The sequence below is a fragment of the Filicampus tigris genome, chromosome 8 (assembly GCF_054856515.1).
Source record: "Filicampus tigris isolate MCC_2025a chromosome 8, RoL_Ftig_1.0, whole genome shotgun sequence".
NCBI classification, from domain to species: Eukaryota; Metazoa; Chordata; class Actinopteri; order Syngnathiformes; family Syngnathidae; genus Filicampus; species Filicampus tigris.
Genome location: NC_141224.1, coordinates 9,673,334 through 9,692,601, shown reverse-complemented (window position 1 = coordinate 9,692,601; position 19,268 = coordinate 9,673,334). Strand labels below are relative to the sequence as shown.

Sequence of the window (19,268 nt, the reverse complement as noted above, 5' to 3'; positions counted from 1 at the left end):
TCATTCACTACTGCGAACTTTTATATTTGTTCACTGGAATCCAACCATTTACTGCCACTGAGGAATATATTCTTACCAACACACCGTTGAGCTATGCGCTTTTCATAGTCATATGACTGAAAATTATTTTCCCATCGAAAGCCCTTTCTCAATCTGGTTTTTGTTTTGTAGTTTGAGGTGTCACAAAAGCAAAAAATAAATAAATAGCCTAAAATTCGCTGTTCCGCTTGACATGTTTGTTTTCCCCAAAAGTTTGTTTTCTCTGCTTTTGGGTCAGAAAGGTTCTACTACAGGTCACTAAAGAATGCAAAAATATAGAAGCATTTTCTCTGGTTGGTCAAGAGTGATCAGTCAAAATGCTCTAAATTGACTGGCAATATGAGAAATTCTGCTTTGGAAACGGATGGCAACAAATGAATTAAAAGAAGAAAATATTTTCTGTTGGCCTTGTTGTTCAATGTGTAATACGGTATATATATTTTTTTTAATATTTAGGAATTTTCATGTTTAGTTTGAAGTATAAAATGTTGGTTAAATATGTTACACTGCTATTTTCTTTAACTGTTTAACTAATGTACCACTTTTGTTTTAGCAAATCCTTACAGATTCTTGTAGCAACTCTCAAAATGACAAAAGTACAACTCATCTCTACTACTGGGATCATTTTCATTTTGTTCTTTTTATTAGAAACATTTACAATACATTTTGTATCTTGGAAAAATAACAAAGAACCAGAACTAACATGGAGCAGATACATTAATAATAATAATAATAATTAATCATAAAAATGTCTTCCAAAAGATGTAATTCACCAAAAAAAACGTGTGCTATAAGAAATAAACCTGCAATATCACATGCCTCGTCGAGGGCATGGCACACTGTAACAGAGTGAAAATATTTTTTTTTTCCATTTTTCATTTTTTTCTTTTGTCATTTTTGTTCCCATCCATCAAAAAAAAAAGTTGACGGTCAGCCACAGAGCGCCACACACACGCGTGAGGGGGTGGGGGGTGGGGCGACCCTCTTTTCACCGTTTACAGAGAAACCAGAAACTAATGCCAGCTGGATGACGCTGGCCCGTAAACTAACGCACTACCACCACTATTAGACCGGCATGAAACACACACACACACACACTACTTGTGCTGCAAATATTGGAAAACGCTACCAAGAGACAAACTGTCGACCGCATCGGCCGTCTTCGGAGGAAGATTGCGAGCTTTGACCTCTGGTCCCGTCACGTGCAGCAGGAACTTTGTCAAGTTTTGACCAATAAATACATAAACTACATGAACTTCAAGTCGATTTGTTGTGAGGTGAATGCAAATACGGTATACTCGTCACCCAAAAGTATTGGAACAGTGAGGCCAATTCCTTTGCGTCTACTGTTGACCGCAAAACTCAAGGCCAGGGACGTCATTTTTTTGTAGCCTTCCAAAGCAAATCAAGTGAGTCAATTTCATGTTTCTTGCTAAATGGATTTCTTTTCATTTTGGCATAAAAATCTGTACAAAATGTGCAATTTCCCTTCACTTTTTACAAATGACACTAGTATTCTTTACACCAAATATACCATATTATAATATACCATAAGTCAACTCAAATTTATATGTCAAGTACAGGTCGGCATGGAAGAGCTCCCAGCTTGTCTTTGAAATTCAAGCTTGTAACCCACTGTAATGACTAATAGATGCCTGTAGATGGCAGCGGTGCATTGCTTTGGATTTGAGATCAGTGTTTTTGGTGATGCCAATCCATATTCTTCTGATAATTACTAGAGAACAGAAAAAGCTTGAAACAAACTATCTTTTCTTTAGGAAGGTCCAATGCTTATACTGTCACAGAAAACAATATTGAGACACACTAACGAGTTAACATAAACTGAACAATCATGTTTATATTTGATAGTTGGTTGTCACTCTTTTCCATGACTTCTGATCTCAAATTCACCTTGTAGTCAGTAATATATATGTATAACCATGAGCAGGGAAAATTTGAGTACACGTGGTAATATGCTGAGGTGATTATATAATTTTCAATCATACACGGCTCTCTGAGGGAATCCAGAACTGGCACTTGGCCATGACCAAAATGACTTTGACACCCCTGCTTAGACTGAAACATTTGACACATTGACATTGATTTTGATGTATTTGCTATTATTTCCAGATATTTAACAAATACACAAGCAGCATTTGTGATTATTTTCAGCAAAACTGAAGGAAGTGGTCTCACTGTTCATATATCCGACATGGGGACTGACCGTCATCAAAACTCGCCACCTTTTGACCTCCGAAAATGCTCCCAACTATGAAAATCTAGCCTAAGTGACCACACGACATACATGCAAACTAGTACAGTAATGAGCCTGTTGTGTGTAATGTGTGCTATCTAGTTACAGTACATAGATCTACTAACGCAGTGCGCCCTCTTGAACACCACCGGGCCTCAGTTTTGCCGTCGAGGGCCCGCCTAAAAATCGGCCTTTGTCAAGCTGCTCTGTCGCTGTCAATCAATAAAACTAAACAAAAGTGGAGTTGGAGATGTCCAAAATGAAAAGTTGTATGCAGTCAAGACCTAGACCTTGATTTTGGATTTTGAATCACAGAGGAAATAATGTAATGCAGTCAGTAAGTCAGTACCATGGGCTTACAGTTGAAGGCATATGTGTGTATGGGGGGAGCGGCAAGGGGGATTTACTAATGCAGGACATGAATAATAATAATAATAATAATTAATAGTCATAATAATAATATAATCGAGGCACAAGATTGATGCTCTGTGACTAAAATATCTCCAAATTCTTAAAAAATAGTCTATTCTGTCGTGGGCGCGGCACGAGTGTCGGCCGGCGTCCATAACTGTCATAAATAAAACTTTTTTTTTCTTTTTTTTTTTTTTTTTTACGTAGAAACTGACTTCCCCCATCTGGTTTAGAAATATATTAACTTCTTGTCATTTGAATTAAAAAACAAAAGGTCTTTTAAATAAGTTTGTTTTCTTAAATAACATCCAGATACTGACTTTTTTCCTTACCCCCCACTCTCTGCGTTCTAAGAAATAAAAACCAATGTTAGCAAAATAGATTTGACAAAACTGTGATGTTTTTTCTTTGTCATTTTAAGTTACTTTCTATAAATGTATGCGGAAGAACTCAAATATATTGAAAACTCGTCACAAATTCTTTCCCCTAAACTCCACCCAAAAAACAACAAAAACTTAAAGCTTGTAATAAAAAAAGGAGTGCATTAGGTTGAGTGTTTTCTTCATACATTCAAATGCATTACTTGCTCGATTTTTGTAAAAAGTTGGTTACAATTGCTTAAGTGCATCCATTGAGAATAAGGATTTCCTATCACTCCTTCGAAGGGATTCTATATAAATGCATAAGTCCATTTTCATAGCAAGAAAAACATCAACAATTCCTATTTTGACTAAAACAGAAAAAATCATAATACAATATTGTAAAAAATAATACTAAGGAAAAATTAACGACTCGAATGTCGCCGCGAGTCGTTTCCGCCGCCCCCTTTCAAGTTGCTCATGTCTCGATCCAAAGTATTTCATACCGGCCCGAGCTGCACAAATGAAACTTACGTACATTTCTTAATAATCCTATTTTTGTGTATCGATTCAACTACGCTGCAATACTGTATACCATTTTGAAAACCCCACGTAAGCCTTGAGGTCATAAAACGTTTTGTATGCGGATAACTCTTAGCTCTGCGGTACGATACCTTGCTAGCATGCAGTGAAAATTGTCACCCCTATTGTGGGGATTGGGACCCACCCATAACCAATTTTGGGGCATACCAAACCTGATATGGTTTCACAGATTCGCTTTCACAATGTACAATATCGCATTGATAACACTACTAAGTTGGCTCTGGTCGTACGTTGGTCTTTGGCTACATGTGACCGTGATACAAAGCAGAGGCGAAGTTTGGAAGCTACGCTGAAAGCTAAGACGCTCATTGGTGCCATTAGCATTGTTAGCATCCACTTTCGTCTTCTCATTGCCGCTCAGAAATCCTGAAATGAGTGCTTAAATATTCAACATATCACGCAAAGAAAAGACCCTGAAGAGCACAGCAATTATCCTGAAAGTTTTTTTTTTTCATTTTTATTTTTACTAATCAAAGAGCTGCGATGAGCTACCAAATGCTAATATGCTAATAGTAAAAGTAGTCTGAATAGAATATTAATTACCGTTTATTGCTTCATCTTAATGTACATAGAAACTTGTCTTCATTCAGGGGTTATTATTATTATTATTATTATTATTATTATTACACATACAATTCATCGGAACTTTTACGTATTTCGGATTTATACAGTAGAGGCTTCATAAAGGATATCATAGTAGCGTCTGATTATTCATATATATTTAGATGAAATACTAAGTTAATCCCTTGAAATAATATTTGTTAAAACGTATGGATCTATCTCATAAAGACAAATATTCAAGTCAAAAATGTGATGGGTAACACGTATAATAATAATAATAAAAGATTTTCTCTTCTTTTTTTTTTCCTGTGCTAAATTGGCGTTGTAATCCAAAAGCTTTGTGGAAGCAGGACGTCCGATGCGCAAATAAATGTGTTATTTATTTACAAAGAGTCTTTGAATACTCTTATATAAAGAGGCAGCCCTCTCTCGTCGTGATAGCAACAAGAAATACAACATAAACAAAATGATAGGGAATCCTTATGTGCATGTCTTAGATTCTAGGAAATATTTCACCATCAGTGGTCGGTTTGGTATTCATCAAATGCGCTTTTTCTCTTAGTAAATAAGGTGCTTTACTCTTCATATTTGTTTTTGTAAGTGTTTTTAACCCTGCTGTTAGGTTTGTTTCTCAGGAACAACAATAATGTTCTTGGGTCAGTTTGACTTGTGGACATGTAATGTAGCCAAAAGGGTCAGAAATGGAAAAACAAAAAAAGTCTTCATTATTAGCTCCATTACAAACATTTCATAGCCAATATGTGACCGATCATAACCCAAAAAGTACTTTTGTTTTTCTTTCATGTTATAAACCCATGACATAAGAGTCGGGTTAAGGGTGTCATTTCCTGAACCCCCTCCTTAGCCAAGTACGATTCACATTCTTTAACTTTGAAAAGTTGTTGTAAGGGGACGGTGCAATGGAAGGCCAACGCGTCAGCCTAAATGGCATTATTGGAATAAAAAAAAAAAAAGTAACATTAAGGCATAAAACAAAAATACTAAGATTTTCTTTTGACTGTGCTGTGCAATTTATGTATAGAATGATACTCTTTATTTCTACTATCTTGTCATAGAATGTAAGTTTCTTTATTTTGTAAGTATTCCACATGCTTTGCTTTGTGTTTGGCTCTTAAGAGGAGGCCAAGGGGGCTTGGGGGGGGGGGGGGGGGGTGGCTCTGTTGAGGGAAGGATTTGGCTGGGGAAACAATTTAAAACAGGCCAGACGTCTTCTCTAGGGGCGGGAGAAAATATCGATATCATGATACACCACATCATTATGATTTTATCAATAGACTAACAATAGGTATTCACACCTGCTACCTTAAAAACAGAATTGAAAACCGTTTAAATGCTCAAACTGAGGCGATACATGTTCTCTAGTATCGATATCGCGATACAGAGAATCACTATCCGAGTATTGATACTTGATACCTTTAAAACAGTTTGAAGCCTCAAGATGAAGTGATATTGCAATACGTTTCATCATCTTAGTGTGGATACAACGGTGGGTATCGATACCCAATACCTTTAAACCAGTTTGACGCCTCGAGCCGAGGCGATACATGTTCTCTTGGGATAGGATCATGTATTGATACATTTGCTCCATTATGCAGTATGGATACTCCGATCATCAGTTATCGATACTTTATATTTTACTCATCGAAGTACTACAGCCACCCACGTAAATATGCCCCTGTATGTCTGAAAGCAGCATGACAGGCGAGTAATCTGATTGGACATTGACAGTGAATTCTTCCGGCAATGCTTTGACAGCAAAAGTTGGAAGTTTTATTTTTAATTAGCGTCATTATTGTGCTGTAAATATCATGATGCATTGTGGCTATCGATATAGCCCTTTCCATATACATGTAATAGGGATAGTATCATTCGGCATAATATGGACTCAACCGTGGCCTCCCTTACCCGACAAGCCACCCTCCCTCCCCTTTAATTCAACAGCTTAAGCCCCCACCTCCTTACCCTAACCCGTTTGTCCACCCCTCCCCCCCCGAGCTTTGCCTGAGCATAATTTGATTCAGAGTGAGTGCTGGTTAAATGGGGCGTTTCCACCGCTTTCCTGTCAATTACAATTGTCTGATTTCATTCAAGCTAGGGCGGGGAGAAGTGAGGCTGGCGGAGGGGGACAAGGGTCTCCTATTGGCTGGGGCCTCAGTGTCCATGGTGAAGGGGCAGCTGCTGGATGTACCTTACAGTAGCCAGGGAGGGGTTGGCGGGTAGGCCTTTTTGGATCTGTCACGTAAACCCTGTTTTGAATTTCACAGTTGTTGTGTGCGTGTGTGCGAGAGAGAGAGAGAGCAAGGGGGGCGGAGGGGTATAATAAGGGGGCTAGGCTCGGGGGTCACGCTACACCTCGTGATAGGGCCATTTTTTTTCAACATGGCCACATGGTGTGGCTTTCAAATCTTGTATATTGGGGAGGAGGGGGGGGTTGCAAAAGACCGATTAGGGGGCAGCGGGGGCTTGAATTCTCCCCTCCGGTCCGCACCTGGACCGGCCCATTTGCCTAATTATCAAAAGAACGCCCGCCAGGCCACGCTGTCCGAGCGCTCACAGACAATAACGCTCCTCAATCCAAGAGACGGTCACACTGTAAGCCGCCCAAATAAGGGGAACATGTGGAGGGAGGCATTGAAGGGAGAGAAAACTGGGGGGGGGGGGGGGGACTAGTCGAGATATCCACACACCTGCTCCAGCCAGACGCCCGATCCCCCACAAAAAATTTCGTCTTATTTGCATGATGTTGGCTCACATTGTCTAGCAACGAATATAATAGTGAGAATAAAAAGACAGTGACTTGGAGGGGTGTTCGTAAAGGCCAACTGGTCCTATTTCAATGTCGTTTTCTGGGTGGGGGGCTGGTGGGGGGCGGTCCTGGGCGAGTGAAATCAGTCCTTTAAGCTACGAGGGGAAGGCGGGCATCACTGAATCTTTTCAGCAGATCACAGCAAGCCTTGCACAATCAATGCCCCCCCCCCCCCCCCCAATGTGATTCGCTCATTTTGGGAGCCGGTGGTCCGAACAATGGCACCGATAAAATGGCGAATAATAATGTAATGTCCCTCCCCAATAAAGCAAAATCAAGAGTATAACTGGAAGAAGTGCTTTGACTAAAATCCATTCACATTTTCTATTGTCAAAGCATAATAAAAGGATTCATTTACCATCAAAAAGTGTGATTGACAACCCTCTTTTAGACCCGAGATGATTGTATGGTGCGGTGTGAATTGAACCATCCTCCTTCCATATAAACACACTTCATGATAATGTGATAATACAAAAAAAAAAAAAAAAAACTTGTAATAATAATAAAATATTCACATTATGTCGGCCTACACTGTGATTCTGCGTTTAGGAATAACAGCAGCAGTCCCATCGTAAAAAACAAAAACCAGAAAAAAAAAAATCTAAACCTGAAAAGGTACTATACTTCTCTTATAAACAAAACTTTTATAAAATATATATGCATATATATGTATATAAAAGAAAAACTGAAAAATATTTCTTATACTTTTTAGTAAAGCAAGCAGTGCCTTCTAAAATAGCTGCTTGATTGTTTTAAAATTTTTCTGAAAAATGAAAAATGTATCGCAATAATAGGAATAAGAATAATAATAACAACCGTAATAAGAGCAACTAATTAGCCGACCGACAAACGAGAGACCAAAAAAAAAAAAAACCAAAAACAAAAGAAAAAAACGAGCTGAAAAGGGACGCGGTTCCTTAGGAGAATATTCGGATGGCCTGCGAGACCTGCGTGTGGCACACGGGACACTCGGGGTGGTTGAGCTCACAGATTCGGATGGCGCATTCCATGCAGAAGAGGTTGTGGCCGCAGGGCACCAGGGCGGCCGTCACTTTGCTCTCAAAGCAGGTCATGCAGTCCCGCACGGCCGGCGGCGAGTCCGGCACGGGGAGCCGCCCGGCGAATCCGCCCTCTCCCGCCGAGGTGGGCTCGCTGTGGGCGCGGCGAGCCTGCGCGTGGGGCGACCCCGACACCATGCCGCCGACGGACGAGTTGGCCGGCGGCTCCGGGAGCCCCGGCGAGAGTCTAGTGAGGGGCAGCGGGAGCCCTCCGAAGCTCTTGGATCGCTGCTGGGCATAGAAAGCCATCTGCTTGGGGTAGTCGGGGTCACCCCAACTCTGGGTGCCCTCCGAGCCGAAGAAGGAGCAAGGCTTCTCTCCGGAGCCGGAGAAGTTTCCCTTATTGTAGATCCCCACACCCTCGCCGCCCCCTCCTCCGCCGAGGGCGTCGGAGAAGTTCTGGCGGTAGCTGCTGGTCAGAGGTTTCCGCTGGCCCCCCTGGAGCCCCCACACTTGCTGGAGTCGACTCTCCAGGCCGCCGCCGCCGCTCCCGCTGCTCCCCGCCGGACTGCTGCCGCCGTTGGGGCCCAGGCAGTCGTTCTCGTTGTTGTGGTCATGCAGGCCTCCCGTCCGGAAGGCGATGTGCGCCTCGATCTCCTCGCGGGCTCGCTCGGCGTTGCTGGGCGAGCCCGTGATCTCGAAGACGGGGTCCCGGTCCCGGCTGGGGGTGACGATGTACGTGCAGGTCTGCTGCTGGATGCGCTTGATGGTGGAGCCTTTGGGGCCCACCACCAGCCCCACCACTCGGTACGGCACCCTCACCTGGATGGTGGTCTGGCCCGGCAGCGGGGTGGGCGGGGAGCCGCTGAAAGACACGCCCAGCTTGTTGCGCGACGCCCTGAGCATGGAGAAGTGCTCGGCGGCCGAGATGATCTCGCGGCGGGCCAGGGCCACGTCCTCCTTGCGGCCGGTGATCAGGAACACAGGCTCCTCGCCTCGCACGGGGGTCTTGATGTAGGTGTTGGTCTTGGCCCGCAAGGCTTTTATCTTACAACCTGCAGACACACCGACAAACACTTTAAAAACTGCTTGTGGATATTCTCATTCATCCAGGTCAGTCCCTTGTTGTCTTGCTGCTGTATCGGGATTTGTATATACTGTAGTTGACTGTACAGCCAAAATACGGTCTAAAGCCAGTGGTTCTCAAACCTTTGAAACCAAGTTCCACCTCAAAAAATATTTTGCTCTCCAAGTACCACCATAACTGCCGAAATAAAAATACAGTGGAAAAAATAGAAGCTCAGTTTTTAGTCCTAAAAGGACATTTACCTTACCAACGTTAAATACAACTGAACTATACTTAACGATTAGGTTGTTGCACAGGTGCAACCTTTACTCAAATATCTTTGATTGTATTTCATGTTTTTAATTCAGTGATTCTTTTACGTACCACTAGAGGGAGCACACTTACCACTAGTTGTACCGCACCTTGACTACTGGTCTGAAGTATGTTTGTTAGCATTTGAATTCCTATGAGCCTCTTCCCAAGTATTTGGGGATCATAGTTTGTGGTATATTTATCGTTTATAATATTAATGTAGGCAGTTGTCACAAAACAAAACAAAAAATCTAAAAACAAAATTCCATCCCTTGGATGTGAACAAAGACAATAAAATTCAACAAGGCCTGAGAGTTAAGTAGAAATCGATGGTGATGTTTACTGAATTTATGAGTTTGGGGTGCCTTTTTGTCGCTGGAGCCCTGTTTTTTGCTCATTTCCATTAGCCTCTGTATGGCGTTTTACATTCTATGTTAGCTTTAAGCTAGATTTCTTTCGTTAGATGAAATCACATGGTTTGGTTGAACTTTTTGGTCTTTGAATATACGTTTGATTTGTTTTCTAGCAATTTTACAGTAAACTTTACTTGGAAATGATGAACAAAAAAGGCATTGCCTTTTATTTAGTCTTTTCCTCTGTGATGTGCTCTATGATCGTCTTCCAACAGGCACTCAGGAATACGTTTTAAAATTGTCTTTTAATAAGTTCAATTGTCTTCTAAAATGTGTTTTAACCCATGTGGGAGGGGTAGAACTATATTATTGTTATTATTTAACATGGTCTCTCTATATTGTGAATTTTCACCAATTGTGGGTGAGTCTGGAACATATCCCCGGCGATAAACAGTACCCCGTACCCTTCTGTGCTAGTCACACCGAAGTCATCCAGAATAGACTCTAGGTTACCCTGAACAGCATACACATTAGATTATTTTTTTTTGTACTTTTACTGACAGCAAACAAGCTAACTTTATGATTGTCAGGTCAAACCCTTTGAGGTATGATTATTGAGAGCTGCCGTGTTTATTTGTGCACCTCCAAAGCAAACGCTTCCTTAACTACTGATGTGATGGTCCTGAGGAACCACCGCAGATCTATTTGCAGAATCATGGTCATCCTTCGAAGTTTTGACCTCTCCTTGAACTTGTGACCGGGCCATTCGCTGCTTGCTTTTTGGGCCCAATTGTTACTCTACGTTCGCTCCTTCTTTTGAGGATTCACACCTATTTTTTGAAGCTGTGGTGAGGCCGGACGGATGTTTTCATGCATCCACTTAGCCGGCCATTGAGAAACAGAGGGAGCCAGCGCCCCGTTTATTGACCAGTCAGTGAGGCCTTTCTTAAAGGGACCTGTGCACGAATCAGCAGATCTTTTTATACGCCAGAAGGGATGGGACGCTTTGGGTATTTGTTCGTTTTTTTTTCGTTCTTAACCCGACATCTGCAAACACCCGTGGAGGCAGCCCTGCCGGCCGCGCTGGTGGTTTAACGAGGCTAATAGACGCGGCGGTGTCGCAGAGGATCACGGAGCAACACATTCCTGCGCGCCGCCTTTTAATCAGTACAAAATTAGTGTCCCAATTAGACAATTACAGGGGCAGAGATTAATCAAACACACAACAAGAATTTACAGTTGCCCGAGATGCAACCATGGGACCGTTCCAAATGATGCAAGTGGGAAGTATGCCCTGCTAGGTGATTCTTACGTTGACAACAACATACTAGTAAAAAGTAGGTTGCTCAATTTTAAGTTTTGACTTGGGAAATTATCCATGGGAGTTACAAGAATGTATTTGAATGAATGGGTTTAAATAAGGAATTTACAACTTCGAAGGTTGTCTCTTAATAGAGCAATATAAATATAGAGTGGCTGGATAATCCATTTTAGCATAATTGACGAAAACAATATTTCCAAACGTAAATAACTGAGACGTTTTCTGGAAATTTATTTGCGTGATGAGGACAATAATAACTGAAAATGCTGTAATATGCATGCCAGACCAGTAGATGGCCATGCACATTGACACTTTGTTTGCCTTAACTTTATTTACAATTTTTTAAATAACTTCGTAAATGTTATAAGTAAAAATGTATGTTCCACCCTTATTGTTTTAGTTGCGACAATCAATTGCGTGATTTGTATTTTTCATGTTAAAAATGACTGAACATGTTGAAACGCGCATGCCCGGCCACTAGTTGGCAATATAAAGAAACACATGTATCGCATTTTGTAAATACACATTTAGCAGCAAAAAAATCGACAACAGCTCTGTCATTATTGTTTTGATTGTAATGATCTTTGGCTATTATGGTAATCATTCACTAATTCCCTAGTTGTCTTACTGCTGTATCGGGATTTTTATATGCTGTAGTTGACTGTACAGTTCAGTCACATTAAAAAACATTACCCATTCTAAACCAAACATTCTCTGGAAATTAATATTCCTCGACATGACCCTGACCACCATAATACAAAAGATGTTAGCATATGGTGCTCTATTGCGTTGTACAATTCTGTTTGATTTCCAAATTATACGACGCGAAAGAGCACCATGTGCCAACTTCTTGTGTGAGGTGACAGCTGGAATCCTTTTTAGCAATACTTTTTACTAAGATTGTCGTTGGATCCGAATGGATAGAGGGAGGCACCCGTGTGACTTATTTTGACTCATTTAACAAAGTACAGTACAATTATCCTAATAACTTCGGTTGGTTGCCGAATTTTACTGCATTTTTGTTGTTTGGGGGATGCCAAAATCACTCAGACTTTTTTTGACTAATTGCTTGATGTATGGAGAATCCCAAAAGGGTGGTAAAAAAAAAAGATATTGAGTTTCATAGCCACATGGCATTTAGTTAAATCAACAGAAGGATGCCCAAAAAACACAATTGAGGCTTCTTTAACTAATCTCTTGAAGTATGGTGAATCATAAGGGTTAAAAAGGTCCCATAAAATGTGTAGTGCTACTTTGCCGTTGAGTTACTTGCTAATATGGATTTTGTTTTTTCACAAAAGAAGTCTGTTTTCTGGGTGTTGATTGTCCCAACTTAATTATTGATGAATGGCATTGTGCACTTCTAGGCCGTGACCAGCAGAGGCGCTGTTGAATCGAGACTAGTTTGCTTAAGAAGAACCCAACATCAGCTTTTGGAAGTTGAGCTCCGATGGGGTTAGTTAAAGGAAGTCAGTTCGCTAAAATTTTGTGCAAGGCCGCCAAAATTCTAAGGAGAGATATTCCTCCCCAAATTGTAGAAAACTTTCACATTCAATCACCGACAAGACCAGATTTGTAATGTTTAAAAAAATAATAATACATTCACCACACCTGTTGGCCCTTTTGGGCCACTGTACTTAAAGAAATTAGTCTAAAGAGGTCCCAAGATTTTTTGTGGTCTGTGTCCCTCCATTCGCTGAAATGAAGCCCTGGTCATTGTGGCATCCTTAAAAATAAACCGTGTAAACGTACAAATGAGAAACCAACATTCTCGCCTTTGTTTTTTTATCCCACCTTTTGGAATAGCATGTAAAAGTGTAAAAAGGGTGTGTTAAAATAAGTTGTAGACATTTTTTTGTGCTACCATACTTAAAGAAATTAGTCAAAAGTTGTCCTCGTGAGGTCTATATAACAAGGCACATTAGGTTTGTTTGGGGCATTCATTAGCCTAAATATCGTACAATTTGCAGACAGTCTGAAATTGCACAAAACTTCAAAACTGCCATTTTAATTGTTTTACTAAACAAATCTTGGTACGTTTTGGGCCACTGTACTTAATGAAATGACTCCTGGTCATTGTGGCATCCCTGAAAATTCAAACACCACACTGTAAAAACCACAACTTGTATTTTTTGGGGGGCTAAAACAGAAATTTAAGTTTCATCTTGAAAACATTAACTACTGACATTTATGGCAAAAATAGCACAACAGAGCAAGCAAGTTGTTCGCTCCAAAACAATTTGCTGAGTTGTTTTACTTATATCTTTAAGTTGGGGGACAAAATAAAGGACAATTAGTTCTGTAAACTCAAATTCTCATGGAAAATAGCAATAATATGCCATGTCTACCCTGGCTAAGTGACTGGCTGGCTTGTTTCTTTTGTTCAAATGTGTCAGTGGGCCATATAGGCAAGCCCCCCCCAAAATATCCAAAACATCATCCCCGCCAGAACCTGGTGGAAGCCAGACCTCCTTTCTCTACACTACCAGCCCTCACCCCACACCACCCCCAACCTTCACCCACTCAGCCACCCACCCTCTCTCCCCACCGCCCTCCTCACAACAGCACGTTGCCTTTTGAACAGTCTGGCGCGTCCCAGACGACAAAGGAAGCCAACGCTCTGGTGACATTGATGGCGTTGGATTGTGGAATCATGCACCAGATTCGGGGCATCACTACACCAGTGCTTAAACAAGGGAATCAGATCAAATTATCAAATCATGACCAAAAAAAAAAAAAAAAAAAAAAAAAAAAAAAAGATCCTGGGTGATGATGGAACTTGTGAGGCAGGAAAAGTGGGAGGCTGATGCCTCATGGAAAAGGAGGAATAAGGGGAGGGGGGTACCAAAAAAAAACACCACCACCACTCCCTTTTCTTTGTTAAAGGTAACATCGGAACAAGAAAAGTTTGCAAGGAAAGCATGCTTCTTTTTGATTTTTTTTTTTCACGGGGGGGATTTACCTTGCCTGCCCACTATCTCGGCCACATGCTCGGAGCTGGGCACCGGGACGCATTCGGTGATGTTGCAGCCGCGTCCTTTGGGCTCCCCGGACGAGCTCTCGTACAGGGCGCATAACTTGCTCTTGCCTTGGAGGATCGACGCGTCCCCTCCGCCTCCGATTCCACCGATTCCCCCAATTCCTCCTCCTCCACTATTGTGGTGGTTGTTGTTGTTGTTGCTCCGGTCTTGCACTCCGCTCGTCGGAGCTCCACCGCCGCCGATAACAACACTACCTCCACCACCTCCTCCACCTCCACCTCCTCCTCCTCCTCCACCGTCCTCGCCCTCGCCGAGCCCCAGGAGCGACAGCTGGCCGAGCGCGACCCTCAGGGCGCGGGAGTCGTCCTCGTCGTCGTCGGGGGGCCCCAGCAGACCCGCCTCGCCCCCGAAGCCGGAGCCGGCCAGATCGGCGCCGTAGCCCCCGTTTTTCTCCATGATCCCAGCGAGCACCAGCAGGCTCGGCATGGCTAAACAAAAGAGTGGCGCGAGACAAAGACGACGGGGAAGAGACTGGAGAGAGAAACAGCCTCCTCGCAGCCGCCTCCTTCCACCGGCCCCCCCTCCTCTTTTTCTGCGCTAGTCCCTCCCATGGACCGACCCACCAGCCACCCAGCCGACCCTCACTCCCTCCCTTTCTTACTCCCCCTCCCCGCCCCCCCCCCCCCCTTTCCCTCCTCGCCTCCTGGACCCCCACACTACTACAGTACTTCCAGTACGCTCGCCGAGGAGCTCCAGGGGCGGACGGGACACGCGAGGAGAACAAGGCCGGCGTCTGCACGCTCTTCCCGGGCTGGACTTGCCCGTGGCTGGGGGGCCTGGGTGGATGGGTGGATGGGTGGATGGGGGGGGGGGGGGGGGGGGGGGGGGGGGCTGCGCGACGCTCCACCCAGTCTGGCTCCTCCAAGCCGCTCCCCTCCTCATCCTCATGCTTCAGAAGAACCATGTGATGCACTGTATTATTATATGGATAATCAGCATTTTTGTTCTCTGGAACAAGAGAATTCAGGTGCTTGGGAAAGACTGACGTCATTTTCGGACTATTATTTTAATTTAATTTAATTTAATTTAATAAAAGCAATACTTAGTGAGGGTGAATTTGGGGTATAGGCCCAAAACAACCATGTGTTATTATTTGGATAGTCTTTACCTTCTTTGTTGTTTTTGTTGTTGTATAGAAAAATCGGGAATCAGCTTCTGATGTCCATTTAAGTACCCCTCATATTTGGACTTTTTTCCCTCTTACAATATAAATAGATAAATAAATAAATAAATTAGTGAGGATGAATATTCGAGTAATATAGTTTTGGCAAATCCACTTTTTAAAATAAAAGAATTAGAGAATCAGCTTCCATGCTCACGGGAAAGGATGACGTCAACTTTAGTCCTCACGTTTGTACTATTATTTTTCTTAATAGTAATAATTAGTGAGGATGGATGGTGGGTTTGTTGAGGAGATGTGTGGGGGGGGGGGGGTACGCCCACCTCATGTAGCCACGCTTTGCGGCACCACGTTGTCGTCTCTGCATGAGGATGTTATGTATAGACTGGTGTCTGGCACAAGAGGAGGGGGAGGGGTTGAGGAGGGGGCGTGGGGGTGGTGGCGTCTGTATATATATTTATATAATATATACTAGGGGGGAAGGGAGTTGGCAGACTGCAGACCCTATGTAGGAGGCGGGGGCGAGTAGGGGGTCGTATACGGCCATCCGTACATCCAGTTCCCTAGAAAAAAAAAACGCGCTTTGCAGCAGTAGAAACAGCAGCCGTGCCGGTGAACAAAAGAAGCGCACCCGTTGCTTCAGACTCCCCAACAAGATGTCCTCGCACACAAGCCACGCCTGACGGCATGTTGGTGGGAGCACACAAAAGACCCCCCAATCCCCCTTACACGGACACACACAAAAGCCTTTGCACGTACAGTTTTTTCTAGAAAAAGTAGCTGCACGTGCTTTTTTTTGTCCCCCACCTTTTTGTTTTATTCCTCAGAGTTAAAGTCAAGGTTGGCCATGTGTGTGCACAAGGATGTGAATGACAAGGCAAACTCTGCATGAGCAATATGACACTCTCACAAGCCTTGCTCCCTCCCTCTTCATCCTCCTCCTCCTCTTCCCTAAAATGTTTTCCATCTCCACGCGCGTTAAATAAAAAAGGTTTTCCTCTCGCTCTCAGCGCAGCATGCTGTTCCAAAAAAAAGAAAGAAAAAAAGAAAAGGAAGAAGAAGGATGGTGAACAATTCTCCAGGGCGGCAATGTGTGATGCCGCGTTTCCACATTGGGAGCTGAATTTCATCTGGAGGATTTTATTTTTTATTTTTATTTTTTTGCACACGCAGTAATTTTCACTTGACAATTCTCTTGGGTTTTTCCACGCGATGATGGTCTTTCGAAGTTTTGCAGCCAAACACACAAGCTTCCAGATGACCATTGAGGGGAAGACAAAAAACAATCACCTGACGTATAAAATTTGGAAAGTCATCTGAATTTTAGCAAAAAATATACAGAAAAAAAGGCGCATATTTCAGCATTGTCATCACAAATGAGATTTTAGGATTTTAAAAACATTTTTGGCAGGCTACACACAACAAATAAAGTTAAAACAGTGCTTGTGTGTTAAAAAATATGATTTTTTGTAAGCTTAAACATTTCATACTTTTTACAAAAAAATATATTTTAATGTTTGTTTTTAAACGTTTTTCTTTTTAACTTTTTTAATCACTTATTTTATTCTTTGGAATACTGTACTATGGAAATGATTTACACTTGTGGAGCTTTTACCTTCAAAAGAGAAACACAAACACATACATGCTTCCAGTTGACTCTTGACGGGGGGGAAAAAAAATCAGGCACCTAAAAGTCACCCAAATCCTTAGGAAAAACATCCCTTTAAAAAATCTGCACAAAACTTAAGAACTGCCATTGCACACAACATGTTGTTATTTGTAATGCTTTAAAAAGAAATACCATAAATGTATAATGTTAACTTAAAATATAAATACCCACACCTTTCTACCATTTTGGTCCACTGTACTTCAAGAAACTTGTCAAAACACAATTAAAGACTTAAAGATCGAATGGCGAAAGAGGCTCCTGTGAGTTGGTGGCCCATTAGAACAGCTCTGCTAGTTTTATCCTCAATTTCTACTTTTCAACCCTTTTTTGTCATTTAATGTTCATTGTGCGTTGTGCTAACCAGTTTTGGACTGTGTCAGCATTTCTGGCCATGATACTATTTGGCAGAGAGATTTTTGGAGCCTGTTACAACAGCTCCGTTACTTCCTCCCTTGTCACGCTGGGACATTTGCAGCCTTTTGGCCAAGGTATTTTATATGACGGAGAATATCGGCGTTACTGGACTTTCACCGCTTGTCTACAACGCTACAACCGTGAGGAGCTTTGCCCCAATGTGGAGCTGCCTGACTCCATTCGGCAAAGAAAATGTCAATATCTCGGCCATAGCATCCCGGTACCCTCATACCGGTCGTTGAAAACTTCGATGTTTGCTCCTCTCTCATCTACAGCTTCACACAACAAGTGTTTACTTATTTTTATGGCTTTCCACATTTTTCTTTGGCTTTGGCTTAGAGAAGTTGAAATAGCTAGAGGGCAACGTCTTTTTATACTTGACCGACAGTTTATCCCCAAAAAAATTTTCACCAGCAAAAACATTTGAATACCTTCCTTTCTTTTACCCCTCTGGTCCACTACAATTCAAGTAAAAATGAATCAAAACAGGTTGTAGGGGGCATGTGTAACAAGCTACAATGGGAGAAAAAAAAAAAAAAAACACGGCTGTAGTGAAACTCTAACTAGATGGCAGTAAATGGCCACCAACTCAGAATTATTTATTTATTTATAAATATGACCGATATTACTTACCCTAAGACACAAGTGTCAAACTCCGGTCCTCAAGCGCCACTATCCTGCATGTTTTAGATGTTTCCCTCCTCCAACACACAACACACCGCACAGACGAAGGAATAAAAAACGTACAGTACTTCCGGCGAGCAGGTCTTGATTTAGCGTTATGGTTACTTATCTACAGTATTTTCATGCGCTTTATATTTGTTCTTTGGTGTCTTATGTTAGTGCATTTCAGGAGGACGCTGCTACTTACATGAAAATGTGTCTTTAAGTTTACTATACCCCACTTTTTGTGTTGTTCGTATCATTCATGCACTTTATAACTGTTCTGCGGGGTCCGTTGCATGTTTAAGCGTGACCATAGTGACCATATTAAAGTGTTTTTGTTAACCTTGTTATAGTGTTGGCGCCAGGGCGTGGTGGCCATCGGGAATTTCAGGAAAATGTGTGTACTTCCCAAACGGCTGGTCCACGAACCGCCTTTGGACCGAACCCCCAGGCCCATCGCCACAACAAATCGATGAATAGTTTAGTGAACCCCACATGATGCCGCCGTGAAAATGAATGGTAAAAAAACCCCCCATTCTTTTACTTTAATTAAAACAACATTTAAGTGCCTTTTTTTTTTACCCATTTGGGCCACGAGTGGAATTGAAAACAAAACAAGCTACAATGGTTTAGCTAGCAGCAACCTGAGGCAGAAAAAATGGCAATGTCGAACAGGGACTCTAACTAAATGGCAGCCAACTCCGAAATGAAGATTATAAGCGGAAGTTCCACTGAGATTGCATTGTGACAAGAAAAGAAAACGTGTAAATATGGAGCAGGTGTATAATCACAGTCTAGACGGGGGCCAAGTGGGCGGAGCCAATCGGGGAAAGGCTTCTCCTAGAAGGCATGTGTGCGTGTGTTGGCGTGAGGCCGGGATTAAAGGCCCCTCCTTGTAACCCCCGCTCCTCAAAAAAAAAAAAAAAAAAAACAGCAGCAGAAGGAACGCAGAATGGCGTGATGCATGCAGTTGCAGCGGGCGGAAGGGGAGAGAATCCCACCATTCTACCCGCAATCCTCAAACTCTGGGATTGGGCGGTGGGTGACGTGTCGTTTGAGAGGTCGCGTGACTCTATTAGAAGGAAGGGAGAGGGGGGGCGTCCACTGGGATAGGAGAGACCCGATCAATACGGAGATCCATGATCAGGTTTCTGCCTTGACTACAACGACTGTGTCGTACTAGTAAGATTTTTTCTTCCACTGCTAGTGCCACTTTTGTCATACTAGTATAACTACAGAAAGCCATTGGATCAT

The 19,268-nt window shown here is 42.5% G+C and overlaps 1 protein-coding gene across 1 annotated transcript; it reads right to left on the bottom strand.

Annotated features, from left to right (window-relative positions):
• Window positions 1-660: 660 nt before the first annotated feature.
• Window positions 661-14,655, bottom strand: mex3a (mex-3 RNA binding family member A). Its single transcript, XM_086038760.1, has 2 exons — window positions 14,067-14,655; window positions 661-9,107 (listed from the first exon to the last, which is right to left on the bottom strand). Exons 1-2 carry the CDS (start codon window positions 14,569-14,571, stop codon window positions 7,972-7,974), a joined length of 1,641 nt encoding a protein of 546 aa, XP_085894886.1. The 5' UTR covers window positions 14,572-14,655; the 3' UTR covers window positions 661-7,971.
• Between the last annotated feature and the right edge of the window lie 4,613 nt (window positions 14,656-19,268).